Source organism: Myxocyprinus asiaticus, chromosome 32, assembly GCF_019703515.2.
Source record: "Myxocyprinus asiaticus isolate MX2 ecotype Aquarium Trade chromosome 32, UBuf_Myxa_2, whole genome shotgun sequence".
Lineage (NCBI taxonomy): Eukaryota > Metazoa > Chordata > Actinopteri > Cypriniformes > Catostomidae > Myxocyprinus > Myxocyprinus asiaticus.
In genome coordinates this window covers 21,113,593-21,126,946 of record NC_059375.1, presented here as the reverse complement: position 1 = coordinate 21,126,946, position 13,354 = coordinate 21,113,593, and the positions used below count along the sequence as shown (strand labels likewise).

At 34.3% G+C, this 13,354-nt stretch overlaps 2 protein-coding genes across 8 annotated transcripts in view; both read left to right on the top strand.

Moving 5' to 3' along the window:
• Positions 1–2,340: 2,340 nt before the first annotated feature.
• LOC127423462 (tumor necrosis factor receptor superfamily member 17) lies at positions 2,341–4,905 on the top strand. Of its 2 annotated transcripts, none has more exons than XM_051667779.1 (3): positions 2,341–2,528; positions 2,765–2,857; positions 4,215–4,905. In XM_051667779.1, the coding sequence occupies exons 1-3, from the start codon at positions 2,372–2,374 to the stop codon at positions 4,451–4,453; spliced, it is 489 nt and encodes a 162-aa protein (XP_051523739.1). In that variant the 5' UTR covers positions 2,341–2,371; the 3' UTR covers positions 4,454–4,905. The 2 variants fall into 2 exon arrangements, with proteins under 2 accessions (XP_051523739.1, XP_051523738.1); XM_051667778.1 differs by having other exon boundaries at positions 2,714–2,857.
• A 164-nt stretch (positions 4,906–5,069) lies between these two features.
• LOC127423453 (sorting nexin-29-like) overlaps positions 5,070–13,354 on the top strand; it is a 180,336-nt gene continuing 172,051 nt past the window's right edge. For 5 of the 6 annotated variants that reach the window (XR_007894320.1, XM_051667762.1, XM_051667759.1 and 2 more), the window contains exons 1-4: positions 5,070–5,472; positions 7,240–7,304; positions 8,850–8,902; positions 9,717–9,841. Coding sequence is in view for 5 of the 6 variants with exons in the window: in XM_051667762.1 (XP_051523722.1) it covers positions 5,466–5,472; positions 7,240–7,304; positions 8,850–8,902; positions 9,717–9,841 (250 nt within the window). In the remaining variant the exon portion in view is untranslated. The remainder of the gene's footprint in view (positions 5,473–7,239; positions 7,305–8,849; positions 8,903–9,716; positions 9,842–13,354) is intronic. The other variant, XM_051667761.1, reaches the window with a different exon arrangement.

Below are 13,354 nucleotides of genomic sequence, written 5' to 3'. Positions count from 1 at the left end.
GTTTGGGTGAGAACAGACCAAAATGCAACTCCTTTTTCACTGCACATCTTCACAGCAGTCTCCTTGGCAATCATGATTTCAAGCTCGATTGCACTTCCTATAGCGCAATCTAGCACTCTGTACATGCATCAAACTTTAGGAAGTGTAATTGATCTTGAAATCATGATTGTGCCTTGACTGAAATAACAAGATGTACAGTGAAAAAGGAGTTCTATTTTGGTCTGTTCTCACCCAAAACCAACTGGATCGCTTCTGAAGACAATGATTAAATCACTGGAGTAGTATCGTTTTTTTGGAGCTTCAAAGGCCTGATCACCACTTGCATGCATTTTATGGAAAGTCGCACACATTTGGGATGACATGAGGCTGAGTAAATGATTGGAGAAATTTCATTTTTGGGTGAACTATCCCTTTAAATAAAAAATGAAACTGTTGTTACTCAACACTCATGTTGTTCCAAACCTGTTTGACTTCCCTAAAAAAGATGTTGATGACAGCCTCAGTCACCAATCACTTTCATTGAATGGAAAATAGATGCAATGAATGTGAATGGTGACTGAGATTAATATACTGCCTAACATTTCCTTTTGTGTTCCACAGAAGAAGGAAAGCGATACAAATTTGGAGCGACATGATGGTGTGCAAATTTTCATTTTGTGTCAACTATCTCTAAGTATAGATATTTGTAATTTTTACTTGCATATTGCTCACATTGTTATGCTTATCTGCTGTCAGAGCTTTCTGATATGGTATCAGTCAATATAAAAGCAGAATCTCACAGGGCTTATTCACTGCTCTGTACTTTGAACATCTTTACAGATTTATGTCATAATTCTACAACAGCAGCCACTCTTGTTTGTAACTCAGTGCACTTTTACCACTGTAGTCTTCTGATGATGTCCGTGTATTTGTTTAAATAGGCTGGGGGTGGGGGGGGGGACGGAAAAAAAAAAAATTAAGCTTGTCGCTATGGAGAAAAAACATCCAGTTGGTTTGCTGTTTTTCATGGCATCTTTGGACTTTTAATCCTCCTGACTGGGGTGTTTTGGAAAAAAGTTTCCCATGATTTTTTTATTTATGCTGGAGCTGTGTGATCTGGTGGGTATTTTGGTACACTGGTAACATTGAAGTGGCTCCAGAGGAGCTGGACGATGACATTGCTCAGTATAAATGCACAAAGGGAATTTCTGGTGTTAGGGGAAAATCTCCAGCCGTCTCTCCAATGGACTGAGAAATTCATTCAGGAGAAATGGAAGAATCAGTACTCAGGCTGATGACTCTCAGGGAAACTGCACTGCCAGGGCAGACCAACCTGTTGCTATTGCCATGAGTCTTTAGCAGAATGCACAACCACCTGCACTAACTTCATGAACAGAAAACCTCTGCTCAAATAACATACAGGTAACATAAAACGTTCTTTAAAACGGATTAAAAATGATAGAATTAGAGAGTGTGACAATACAGCTGAAATAAGTTCTTTTCCATTTTGTCATTGTAATCTGAGAATTATACTTTTTCTTTTTTATGATCATGCAACATGTAGCCTTGTTTATCATTTATAGAATCTTAAGTCATAACAAGGAATCCAATTGGCCAGGACAGAGAATCAAATAAGACTTGTCACCAAACTTAGCTGGACACTGAGTGTCGGGCTCTGATTTGCCCTGTTGTAATAGGCACCACTATTATTCCCACAGTGCACTGTGAGAGACCCTATTTTTGCCTCAAGAACGTGCCTGTATAAACGTAAGTGTTCTTCAACTACATTTATGTATAACCATATCCATGTTTCAAAATAACATTTTTATAATGTAATCATTTTATACGAATATTCTTAGTATTTTGTAATTATTTCATAATACAAATATTAAAATTGATATTTTAATCAAATTAACGTAAATGTTTTTACTTAATTTGCTGGTTGTGTATTTGTGATGTTTTTACTTATTTGTTGATGCACTACAACTTATAAGATGTTTACTCTTCTATGTTATACATCAAGGAAACATTATTTGTTTATGTAAACAAACAGATTGTCACTATTAAAACAATTTTAGATTAAAAATGAGATTTTTTAGTCTGTTTTTGTTTTATTTGAAATGTAAAATGAATGGTCACTATTCATGCATAAATAGTAATTTGAGAAAATCCTCAATATACATGCATGAAGCAAGCTGTGAAAAGAAGATGGAAATTTGGTTCATCAGGGAAGTCCAATTTTTGGTCATTAGCACATGTGACTAAAATTTAAACTTATCCCAGTGTGAAAAAGAAAAGTGTTGATAGCTCAGGGACATCCCCTTTTTAAAACATATTTACATACTGGGCTTATAAAATGTTGCCATATATGTAAGTTCAGTGAACCCCCAACATGCTTCTGTACATATGGCTGCTGCTTCACATTGTTTTCCATGTTGAGGGAAAATGTGCAAAAAATTATTATTACGATGGACTTCTTGAGGAGTGCCAACCTTGTTCCATTAGGTGCAACTCCCCACCAAATATTTGCTCAGCATATTGTACCTCAAGTAAGTACTGCTTTTTATTTTCTGATTAAAAACTATGTTGTTCCCTTGACTATAACAGTTGAAAAAGGACATTGCATTTACACATTTTACAGATAGCTAAATGTAAGTTATCATGAAGTCCACAATGTATGTGTCTTTCTTATGATTACAATGTCTTATCCAGTCCCTTATTGTGTCATTTTCAGTACCAGTAAATGAAGCTGAAAAGAACCAAAATATAAGTTTCATTTTGATAGTGTTTTTTGTGATCCTGGGAGCTTTCACAGCGCTAACCATAATGCTACAAGTTATACGCAGAAAAACCTGTAAGCCCATCATCATGAACAAAGGTATATTACTGAAGGAATTCATTTTTAGTATTTAAGAATTAGTGGTAACACTTTACAGTAAGGTTCCGTTTGTTACCATTAGTTAATGCATTAAGTATCATGAACATACGATGAACTATCTAATTTTTTACAGCATTTATTCATCTTAGTAAATGTTAGTTAATAAAATACAATTGTTCATTGTTAGTTCATAGTGCATTAACTAATGTAAACATATACAACTTTTGATTTAAAATATGTATTACTATATGTTGAAATTGACATTAACCAAGATGAATAAATGCTATAAAAGTATTGATTATTGTTAGTTCATGTTAAATAATGTTGTTAACTTATGTTTACATATGGAGCCTTATTGTAAAGTGTTACAAATTAAAATAGGGAATGCATTTGCACTTAGTTTACTTGGTTTAATGTATTTATGACATTGTAAAATTTTTAAAACATTTAACATAAAGATGCATTTGTAAATAATTTGGAAATTATTTATACAATGGGGTACAAATGTTTCTGAATCATCTAGTAAAAATGCTTCTATTTTGCACTCTTATAATTTAGTACAAAGAATCATTACAAATTATTTTATCAGGAAACAATCGAAGTAAAAGGTTGACAATATTAGAAACTCTGAAATTCACACAAATGTTTTCATCTTTTATTCAAATTGTTATGCTGATAAAATTACTTGTAATGAGAATATTTTAAATGATTTTTAAAAGAGTTTCAAAATAGAAACCTTTTCTTTAGAGGACTCAGATATTAGCGCCCTACTGTATAACTATTAACCTAAAAAATAATTAAAAAAAATTACAAGTTAAGCTCAACCAACAGCATTGAGTACCACAAAAATGATTTTCGACACTTTAAAAACAAAATCTGGGTTACAGTGAGGCACTTACAATGGAAGTGAATGGGGACCATTTTTGGAGGGTTTAGATACAGAAATGTGAAGCTTATAATTTTATAAAAGCTCTTACATTAATTCTTCTGTTAAAACTCATGTATTATTTGAGCTGTAAAATTGTACAGTGGTTTTAGGGTTTGTTGACATTACATCATCATGGCAAAGAAGTTGTAAAATTGGCTATAACTTTACACAGAAAAGGTTAGCAAGTGATTTAATCACACTACGGATTGGCCCCATTCACTTCCGTTGTAAGTGGCTCACTGCAAACGAGATTTTTTTTTTCTTAAAGAAAAGGAGGGAGGAGTCAAAATTAATTTTTGTGGCAATCAATATAATACCACAAATGCTGTCGATTGAGCATAACTTGTATTGAACCTGAAATATTATTTTAAAATTAATTGTGTGGCAACCAAATCCTCATGAGGTCAATGAAATATCACACACTAATAGGTCAAGAACATAAGACATCTGATTGTGAGAGAGGCTTGGATGTCTCAGAGCAAACTGAAGATGCAGATGAAGCCATGAGTGACCCAAGACCACCTGAGACACAAGATGGATTCAATCAACATCACTACAACTCCAGCCTGCCTCTCCCTTCCACTGAGGAAGGCACCACATTGCTGGTTACCACAAAGACAGTGCAAGCTTTCCACTGCACACCTGTTATGGGAAGAAATCACATATAGGCCCCTAGGGGACTATGGAGAAGTGGCACTGTGTTTTAAGCAGTGTGTAACAGTATTACTCGACACAGACTGCACATTTTATAATCTGTTGAATGGTAATGGTGAGCATCATTTCTAAGAAATCAGTAAAAAATTTGAAATGGATTTCTGGATTCAGTATTATAATGGACACATTTTTGTTGTCTTATTGAACTTGAACACAAGAAGAGAGTGTTTGAATATGAACTGTGAACATCTGCATGATATTTAGATGTATGTGATATTATATGAGTGATATTTGAAGTGTTTGAAACCATTGCCAACAAACTTCACTTTTGTATCTACGCAAATTCAAGAGAAATGCATGATACAAATGTTGACAGAAGTTTATAATTAAAACATGTTACACGTATTGTATATCTATACGTTTAAAACCTTGTGTAAAAACGTATGCAATAAATGTTTTATATAGACTGGACTTTCTAATTTAATTCAACATGATTGAGCCATCCACTGACGTAGCCTACATTTGGTCTCCAACGTTCACTCACTATTTGAGAACACTTGTATTTTAATATAATAACTCAATGTGAATTGTGAATTGTTTGTATTGTCCCCATGTGACACGGTTACTGTCACGTGACACCCGTGAATGTCATGTGACCGAGCGCTTTGCAGTGGCATTAGCGAGCTGTCGTTAGCACATTAATACACTGTAGTAGAAGTCGTCAGAAACAGTTCACTCATGCTGGACAGTAAGCCCTCACGATTGCCAAATTATGATTACCTTATTATAAAGCGACTTCACATTTGTAATGCGTTAATTTTCTTTATAAAAGTGCTAGGCCTCGGTTGTACTGTGACGTCTGACTGGTCTGTCTTAGCAAATGAAAACTATGGAGAGCAACTCAAAATGTAAACAATCTTGTTAAACATCTCCTGGAACTTACTTGAAACTTTTCTGGGGACAGACACAACTGGAATTCATGCCGAATGCTAATTTGCCCTTCCCCTTTTTGTCTGGATTTTCAGAATGAACGGTGAGTTGCAGATCTGACATGATGGTTTCGTGCTGGTATATTATTCATTTGATTTATGTCTCACGCTTGACTCTGTTGTTTGAAAACGTTCATTGTATGGAAGCCAATAGTTTCAAAACATTCAGTCAGTGTCACTGCAATGTGAATATTCAGACCCTTAAAATATTTCACACTTCGTTAAACAACTAAATGATAGTGTGCATTTAAAATGGGAAGAGAGAGAGACTGGCGGCCATAAGTTTGGAATAATGTACAGATTTTGATGTTTCAGAAGGAAATTGGTACTTCAATTCACCAAAGTGGCATTAAACTGATCACAAAGTATAGTCAGGACATTACTGATGTTAAAAACAGCACCATCACTATTTGAAAAAAGTCATTGTTGATCAAATCTAGACAGGCCCCATTTCCAGCAGCCATCACTCTAACACTTTATCCTTGAGTAATCATGCTAAACTGCTCATTTGGTACTTGAAAATCACTTGCCATTATAACAAACACAGTTGAAAGCTATTTGGTTCATTAAATGAAGCTATTTGTTTCATTAAATGAAGCTTAACATTGTCTTTGTGTTTGTTTTTGAGTTGCCACCATGTGCAATAGACTGGCATATCTTAAGGTCAATATTAGGTCAAAAATGGCAAAAAAGAAACAACTTTCTCTAGAAACTCGTCAGTCAATCATTATTTTGAGGAATGAAGGCTATACAATGCTTGAAATTGCCAAAAACAGAAGATTTCACACAAAGGTGTACACTACAGTCTTCAAAGACAAAGGACAACTGACTCTAACAAGGACAGAAAGAGACGTGGAAGGCCAGATGTACAACTAAACAAGAGGATAAGTACATCAGAGTCTCTAGTTTGAGAAAAAGACGCCTCACATGTCCTCAGCTGACAGCTTCATTGAATTCTACCCGCTCAACACCAGTTTCATGTACAACAGTAAAGAGGAGACTCAGGGGTGCAGGCCTTATGGGAAGAATTGCAAAGAAAAAGCCACTTTTGAAACAGAAAAACAAAAAGAAAAGTTTAGAGTGGGCAAAGAAACACAGACATTGGACAACAGATAACTGTAAAAGAGTGTTATGGATCTTAACCCCATTGAGCTTTTGTGGGATCAGCTAGACTGTAAGGTGTGTGAGAATTGCCCGACAAGACAGACACATCTATGGCAAGTGCTACAGGAAGCGTGGGGTGAAATGTCACCTGAGTATCTGAACAAACTAACAGCTAGAATGCCAAGGATCTGCAAAGCTGTCATTGCTGCACGTAGAGGATTTTTTGATGAGAACTCTTTGAAGTAGTTTAAGAAGTTCTGAACATTTTTTTCAAATTTTAATAGTAATTTTTCATGTTATTAATGTCCTGACTATACATTGTGATCAGTTGAATTCCACTTTGGTGAATAAAAGTACCAATTTCTTTCCATAAGAGCAAAATCTGTTCATTATTCCAAACTTTTGGCCACCAGTGTGTGTATATATATATATATATATATATATATATATATATATATATATATGACATTTAAGTGGACTTTATAAGTAAAAAGTGTATATAGTTTGTTTACTGTAGTCTGGCATACATCACTTAGAGTAATCTGTCTTTATGTGCTATTCTTGTGCAGTCAATGTTTTACTACAATGTTAATCATTGGCATTCATTTCATGCAATTAGATTTATTTAAAGATTTATTTATGTGTTTATTTTAAGTGTGTACAGGTAAATTATCCAGTAATATATATCAGGACATTGTACCTTACAGGCACGCAGCAAAATGACCTCAAAAGACAAAATCTGTTAGAGAGACTTCTTGATGCGGTTAAACAGGTAAGGTGACTGTGTTGTTTGATTGATATAACATAATTAATTTGTTTCCATTGTTAACACAAAGCACTCTTAGAGGATGCTGGCTTTGAGCAACAAGTAAAGAAGTAGTGAACGAGTGATGGGGATTTTTCAGTGGCCGATGCTGAAACTGATATCTAGAGATCAGGGTGGCCGATAGCGATATAATGCCTATATATATTCAATATGATCTACCGACAGCAATGGTAATGTACACAATTACAGAAATGAAATGAACATACTTTTCACCATATTTGCTTAAAAAAAAAAAACTTCTATTTTATCAATTGACAAGGCTGTAGGTAGATTTTGAAATTGACACAAGGGGAAGGTAATACTTCTGTTAATCGGCCAAGTGGCAATATATATCCAAATGTCCTCCAATTAATCAACCAATATATATGGCTGCCACTAAAAGGAAATAAAACAGGGTTCCCGTGGATCTTTAAAATGTCTTAAATTCAGTTTTCCAAAATTTAAGGTCCTAAAAAGTCTTAAATATCTTAAACAATACAACAAAATTCTTAATTATCATTTAAAGAGGTCTTACATTTTGGGGTGGAAAGACCTAATGTGATTATCAAACTTCAAAAGAATACGATTTAATTATATAAATGCATGCACTGCGTCCTTTTCTTCAAGCACACAGGGGATTGTGAGTGTTTCCAGCTGTTGCAGTGCAGTTCGCAATCATTAGGACATATTGGAAATTTATGACAAACTATCACTAAAGATCAACTGTTGATGATATAGTGTTGATGAAATATGACAATGTTTATTTTTAATTGTTTATATTGTAATATGTTGTAGATTATTGTTGGAGTGCACATTTTATATCCCATATTTGTTTGAATGAGCAGCTGGAAGCAGTGAAGCGCAAATGTTTCAAAATAAGAGTCCCCGGTGTATTTCAAAGTTTAAGTGCCTTTAAAGTAAAAAATTCAGCGCTATAAATCAAACCTCGCCCCATATTATCGGATCAGCAAAATCCAATATCGTTCGACCTATCGAATATGGTATTTATTTATATAATGGTACATAAACCCATTTTAATGTGATATACGTGGAAAATATGCCTTGAGTATTTTAAATTTGCATATATCCTACCCTGTTTCACTGATAAGCAATGTTAAGGCCATGCTGAGTATGTGCCCCTGCCTGTTTAAGTAAGAGTCAGTGATACATGATTTATTTTGAGATTGTGTTGGTTTGTTTTGGTATGGGGATACGGTATTAATTTTATTAATTTGTTCAGGTCTTAAAAAGTCTTAAATTTCATTTGAAAAACTCTGTATAAACCCTGTATAAAATCATAATGATGGTTTTTTTACTTTAAAATAAAGTATGTGTCACTATGCTTTTCAGTACAACATAATGCCCTGCTGAGCCATGTGCCATTTTATTTTGAGTGTAGAAAATTGTGTATCTTCCTTGCTTTCACCATCTGTTTTATTTAGTTTGATAATGATGGTAGGTAACAACTGGATGCTAAAAGTTAATCTCTTAAGTGATTGTTTATCCCTTTAGTGCCAAATTCGCTTTGGCGGCAGGAAGGAGATTGCCTCAGATTCTGATAGCAGGTGAGAAGAATATACCTAATTACTCATACCGAAATATTACCTTTTTGTTTTATAAATATGAAAATAGTTTGGTCGAATTTTATCCATTATGAAATTGAAGGTAAAGCATTTTCTGAAAATTGTTGGGCCTTATTAAAAATCATTAATCATCGTCAATTACTTGACGCCATTTGTTTATCTGGTTCTATTAGGTTAAATTGAAATATTATGAAATGTTTTTTCAGATTCTGAGTTTAAAGTCATTTTGACATTATTTCTGGGGATTACAGTCAGAAATGTTTAAGTGGTGTAACCATCCGGAGGCAGTAAAAATGAGTAAAGGAATAGCTGAAATTCTTGAAAAAAGAAATGCTGGCATAAGTAGTTTTGAATAATCTTTTTTTATTAATATTTTTTAAAAATGAATTTGTACGGTATCCGCAAACAGTGATTTATTGTCGTAACATCTTAGCGACCTATGGTCAGAATGAGGGTGGAAAATTATCATGTTTTACAAATATTTTTTGTTGAAAAATCTTAAGAAATATTAGAAGTGAACCTTAAGAAACATTTTAAAATAATTAAAAAAGGCATGTCATGACCCCTTTAAGTCATTTTTGTAGAAAATGTTTTTAAATGTAAAAGTTTTTCTTGATACACTTTATATGTGTTTTAAACTAAATTTTTAAAAGATTTCTCATTTTTATCATCTCTGACAACCTTATTGTCAACAACCCTAATACAGCTTAAGGCAAACACTCTAAATATGAATGCATTTTGCTGAGATTGTTGATCAACGATTTGTCTTTTTTGCTTATTTTCTGTGTTCCCATAGGATCATATGCCTGTGTGCCCAGTTTGAAACAGTTCTTCAACACGGCTTGAGGAAAAGTCGAGGGTTAGCCCTCACAGCAGCTGCTATAAAACAAGCTGCTGGACTTAGCAGTAAAACTGAAGCAGGTACTCTTACTGATTCTACCAAATAATGGACATCCAGACCTTATTTTCTGTCATTCAACTTTGGTCAGTTGCCAGCCATGTTACTGATGTGTCATTCTTGGACAGAAGAAGCTGAAAAAGAGGCTGTTTTCTAAACGTTTATCTCAGTGAACTCTTTGCTCTACTTAATGAGTTTGTCTTAGCTGTTCCCCCTGAGACATTGCTTCAGAGATTTCCCTAGTAACAAAGAACGCATGTTGTGTTCTGGGTTGTCCATTGAGGAAACAGATGCTTGTGAGTGCTCATAGAGGAAAACCAGGTGATGATACTGTTTATGAAACCAGATGGTTATGCAACTAGCCCTGTAAAATTGGCAAAAAAGAGAAACATGGCTTTTCTGAGGTCAGTCCCTGCACCTGCTGTGGTTTTGAGTTGTTTAAAATTAACAGCAGGACTAAGAATGATACTATGAATCAGTGCAGAGTAAGTTTTTGTAGAGTAAAAGGTTAGATGATGTCCTCATTTGATTGCCATCCAGAAGGTAGTGGGGTTTTTGAGTGATCTTCATTTACCTTGAGTTTGTCTTTGTAAAAAATGTATTTAATGAACTCTACCCGAAACACCAGTCTTTGACAAACATAAGAGATTTCCACTTTAAATCCTGTTTTATTATGCAGATGTTTTCCCTTCCTTCTATTGTTTGAAGTTTCACAATGTTTTTGATGTCCTGTTTTTTCTCTTGTTTATGAATTTGTATAGATGCTATACTGGAGTGCTGGGCGATTAATCAAATTTTATTTTCAAATACAATTTTGGCTTCCAACGATTATGAAAACAAGATAATCGAGAGAAAACGATTATTGTGCAGCATTCCGTTTCGCAATGAAACACCGGGGTGTCAAAATAATGCGTTATATCTTTGAAGCAGCCTTTATTAAAGTTCAAATAATAAGGAAGCGGGTTATGAAAATAAACTCAGAAACTGGCATTTCTCTGTGCGGTCAGTGCCTCGTCTATGGGTTGCTTGAAGTGACCGGGTAAGTGATTGAATCTTCTCCTAGCTGATGCACTCTCTGGCGCGGGGATGCTCGTCACTTGTGCATATTTGCTGCTGTTAGATTATAACGTGATGGCTCGTGATGTAGTGAATCATAATATATGTGTCACGTTAACTGTGTGTATCTTATCATTAAGAAAATCAGCGATACGCAGCTCTATTAAGTAGAGAGTTTGTTTTTTGTGAGTTAAAGATGGATCGAAGTGAACGTAAATGTGAGAGAGTGTAGTCTTAGCCCATTATACACTGGAACAAAATAAGTTTTTGATTAGTCTTTTTGGCTTGTTTTCCAAAATTATATCTAAAACTCATTTAAAACAATGTACATTTACTTTAGGAGCTATACTGCATAAGAAAAAGTTGTTATCGGAGAATGTTGAATACAATATTTAATCAGGGCTCGACATTAACGCTTGCCCGGGACAAGTGGATTTTTGAAGGGGCAAGTGCAAGAGAATTTTACTTACCCGACTGGACAAGCAGACTGATTAAATGTCATTAACAAAAAATAACCGGATATATTTGTGAAAGTCTAGGCCTGTGTCATTTATTAGAAAGTTAATATTCTTATTCTGCTGTTGAAAATAATACAGAGCACGTAATTTTATAATTCGCGAGCGATCTTGTAACAGCTGCGCCCTGTTTGATTGACAGGCAGCGTATGTGTGTGTGCTGAAAATGCACGCGTGTTCCGAAAATATTCACGCTAATGCGCACCTGAATGGTCAAATACATTTAAAAATTCCGCCAAAATGCCCATCTTGGTGAGGTATTCATGTAAATACAGAGAGTGATGTCTAAAGTGAACGTAAACAGTGGAGAAAAAAAGCAGATTTGTAATAAAATGTTGGACTTGTAAGTATAAATGTAAACTAATAGACCTGCTGCTGTCTAGTGTGTCATTATAATAATCAAACAACCATAACAAGAAAACAAGAAAACACTCACTGCTCTTGACGGAATAACTTTAGTTGCTTTAAAAAGTATTAATATATTACAATCATACAGTAAAGACCAGTAGTAGTTTTATGTTGCATTTCATTCTGAATGTTTACTTGAATACTTGATACTGCTGTTAAAATCTTTTAAAGCTGTTAAAAAAGCACTGAATTTTCTTCATTTGGTTCTATTAGTTTTAATCAATTTCTATGCATTGCTGTTTTTTATTATTATTTTATTACTGAATGTTTATTAGTCTTGAATAATTACTTAAGAACTTGAAACATTTCTTCCATAATTAACATATTAGTTAGTGTTATTATTTGTTGTGGTTTTAAAGCTGGTATTGAGAATTGTCAAATTTCAATACCGACTACTAACATTTTGGTATTGTGATAATGTATAGCCTTTATTGTACATGGTATATCTTGCTGCAATAACATGATGAAAACGTAGATCTCATTCCATAGATGTGTGTGCATCCCTGCTGTAAATGGTGGCAATGGAGGCTTTTCTTTATTTGACTACCATACATAACATAAAATAATTATCATATGACAGTAGCCTCATCCCCTACCCAGTGCAGTTTACATTTCAAGTTCAAGGAAATCCACTGTTAAAAAGACAAAAAACAAAAACAAAACAAAAAGTTCAATAAATGCATGATGTTTCCAAAGTCAATGAGTAATCATGTTATATAATCGTGATCTCAGTATTGACCAAAATAATTGTGATTATGATTTATGCCATAATCGATCAGCCCTACTATACTGTATATAGATTTGAGGATAGCTGGCTTGCAATGCTGTGGATAGAGGTATAGAGATTAGGCTTAAGCTATTTTTACCCATTCTTTTCATTTTTGCAGTGGTGTTTGATTGGCAAATTTTGGGCTTGAGAGCCTTTCTCAAGGACACAATGATAATAGAGTTGTTTATCGAGTCTGAACTCACAGCCTTCTGGTTACAAGCCCATGATCTTTAACCACCCATTTGCCATTAACCCAGACATACATGACTGCTCAATTCTTGAGCAACCACAGTTGGAAAAAGTATTAAAAACAGATGGACAAGGTCTGCGAAAGGCCAGTAAAAAGGACGTTTGTTTCAATCCAATCCGAGAAGAGTAAATGCAGAAACCAGCAACAGACAAAATCCAAGTTGATTCCAATCTGAAATGTCCAGATCAAGAATTTAAAGACAGGAGAAAAAAAAAAAAAAACTTTCTTTATGGACCGTGTTGAGGGTAGATGCCATAATTTTACACAAATGAAAACAAGGTGTTTGGAAAGCTGTACAGTCCATCCAATCCTCTCTAAGAGGTTTTAAAAGGCATAATCTTTTGCCTATTTCTCTCTTACTTTCTGAAGATTAAATATTACTGACCTTTGCTGAAACTCAATAATTACTGTAGTCCACAATTACCTCATTGTGGAAGTTCTGTGATGTTTATAACAACAGGTGCATTATGGGGAACTGAGAACTTTTCCATTTATGTAGTGTTCAAGAGTTGGTTCAAATACACAATTCTTGTGTGTT

Coding starts and splice junctions, on each gene's coding strand:
- LOC127423462 (XM_051667778.1), top strand. CDS start 2,372: ATGCTTCTGTACATATGGCTGCTGCTTCACATTGTTTTCCATGTTGAG. Junction 2,529..2,713: donor CTCAGCATATTGTACCTCAA/GTAAGTACTGCT, acceptor TGTCATTTTCAG/TACCAGTAAATGAAGCTGAA. Junction 2,858..4,214: donor GCCCATCATCATGAACAAAG/GTATATTACTGA, acceptor ACACACTAATAG/GTCAAGAACATAAGACATCT.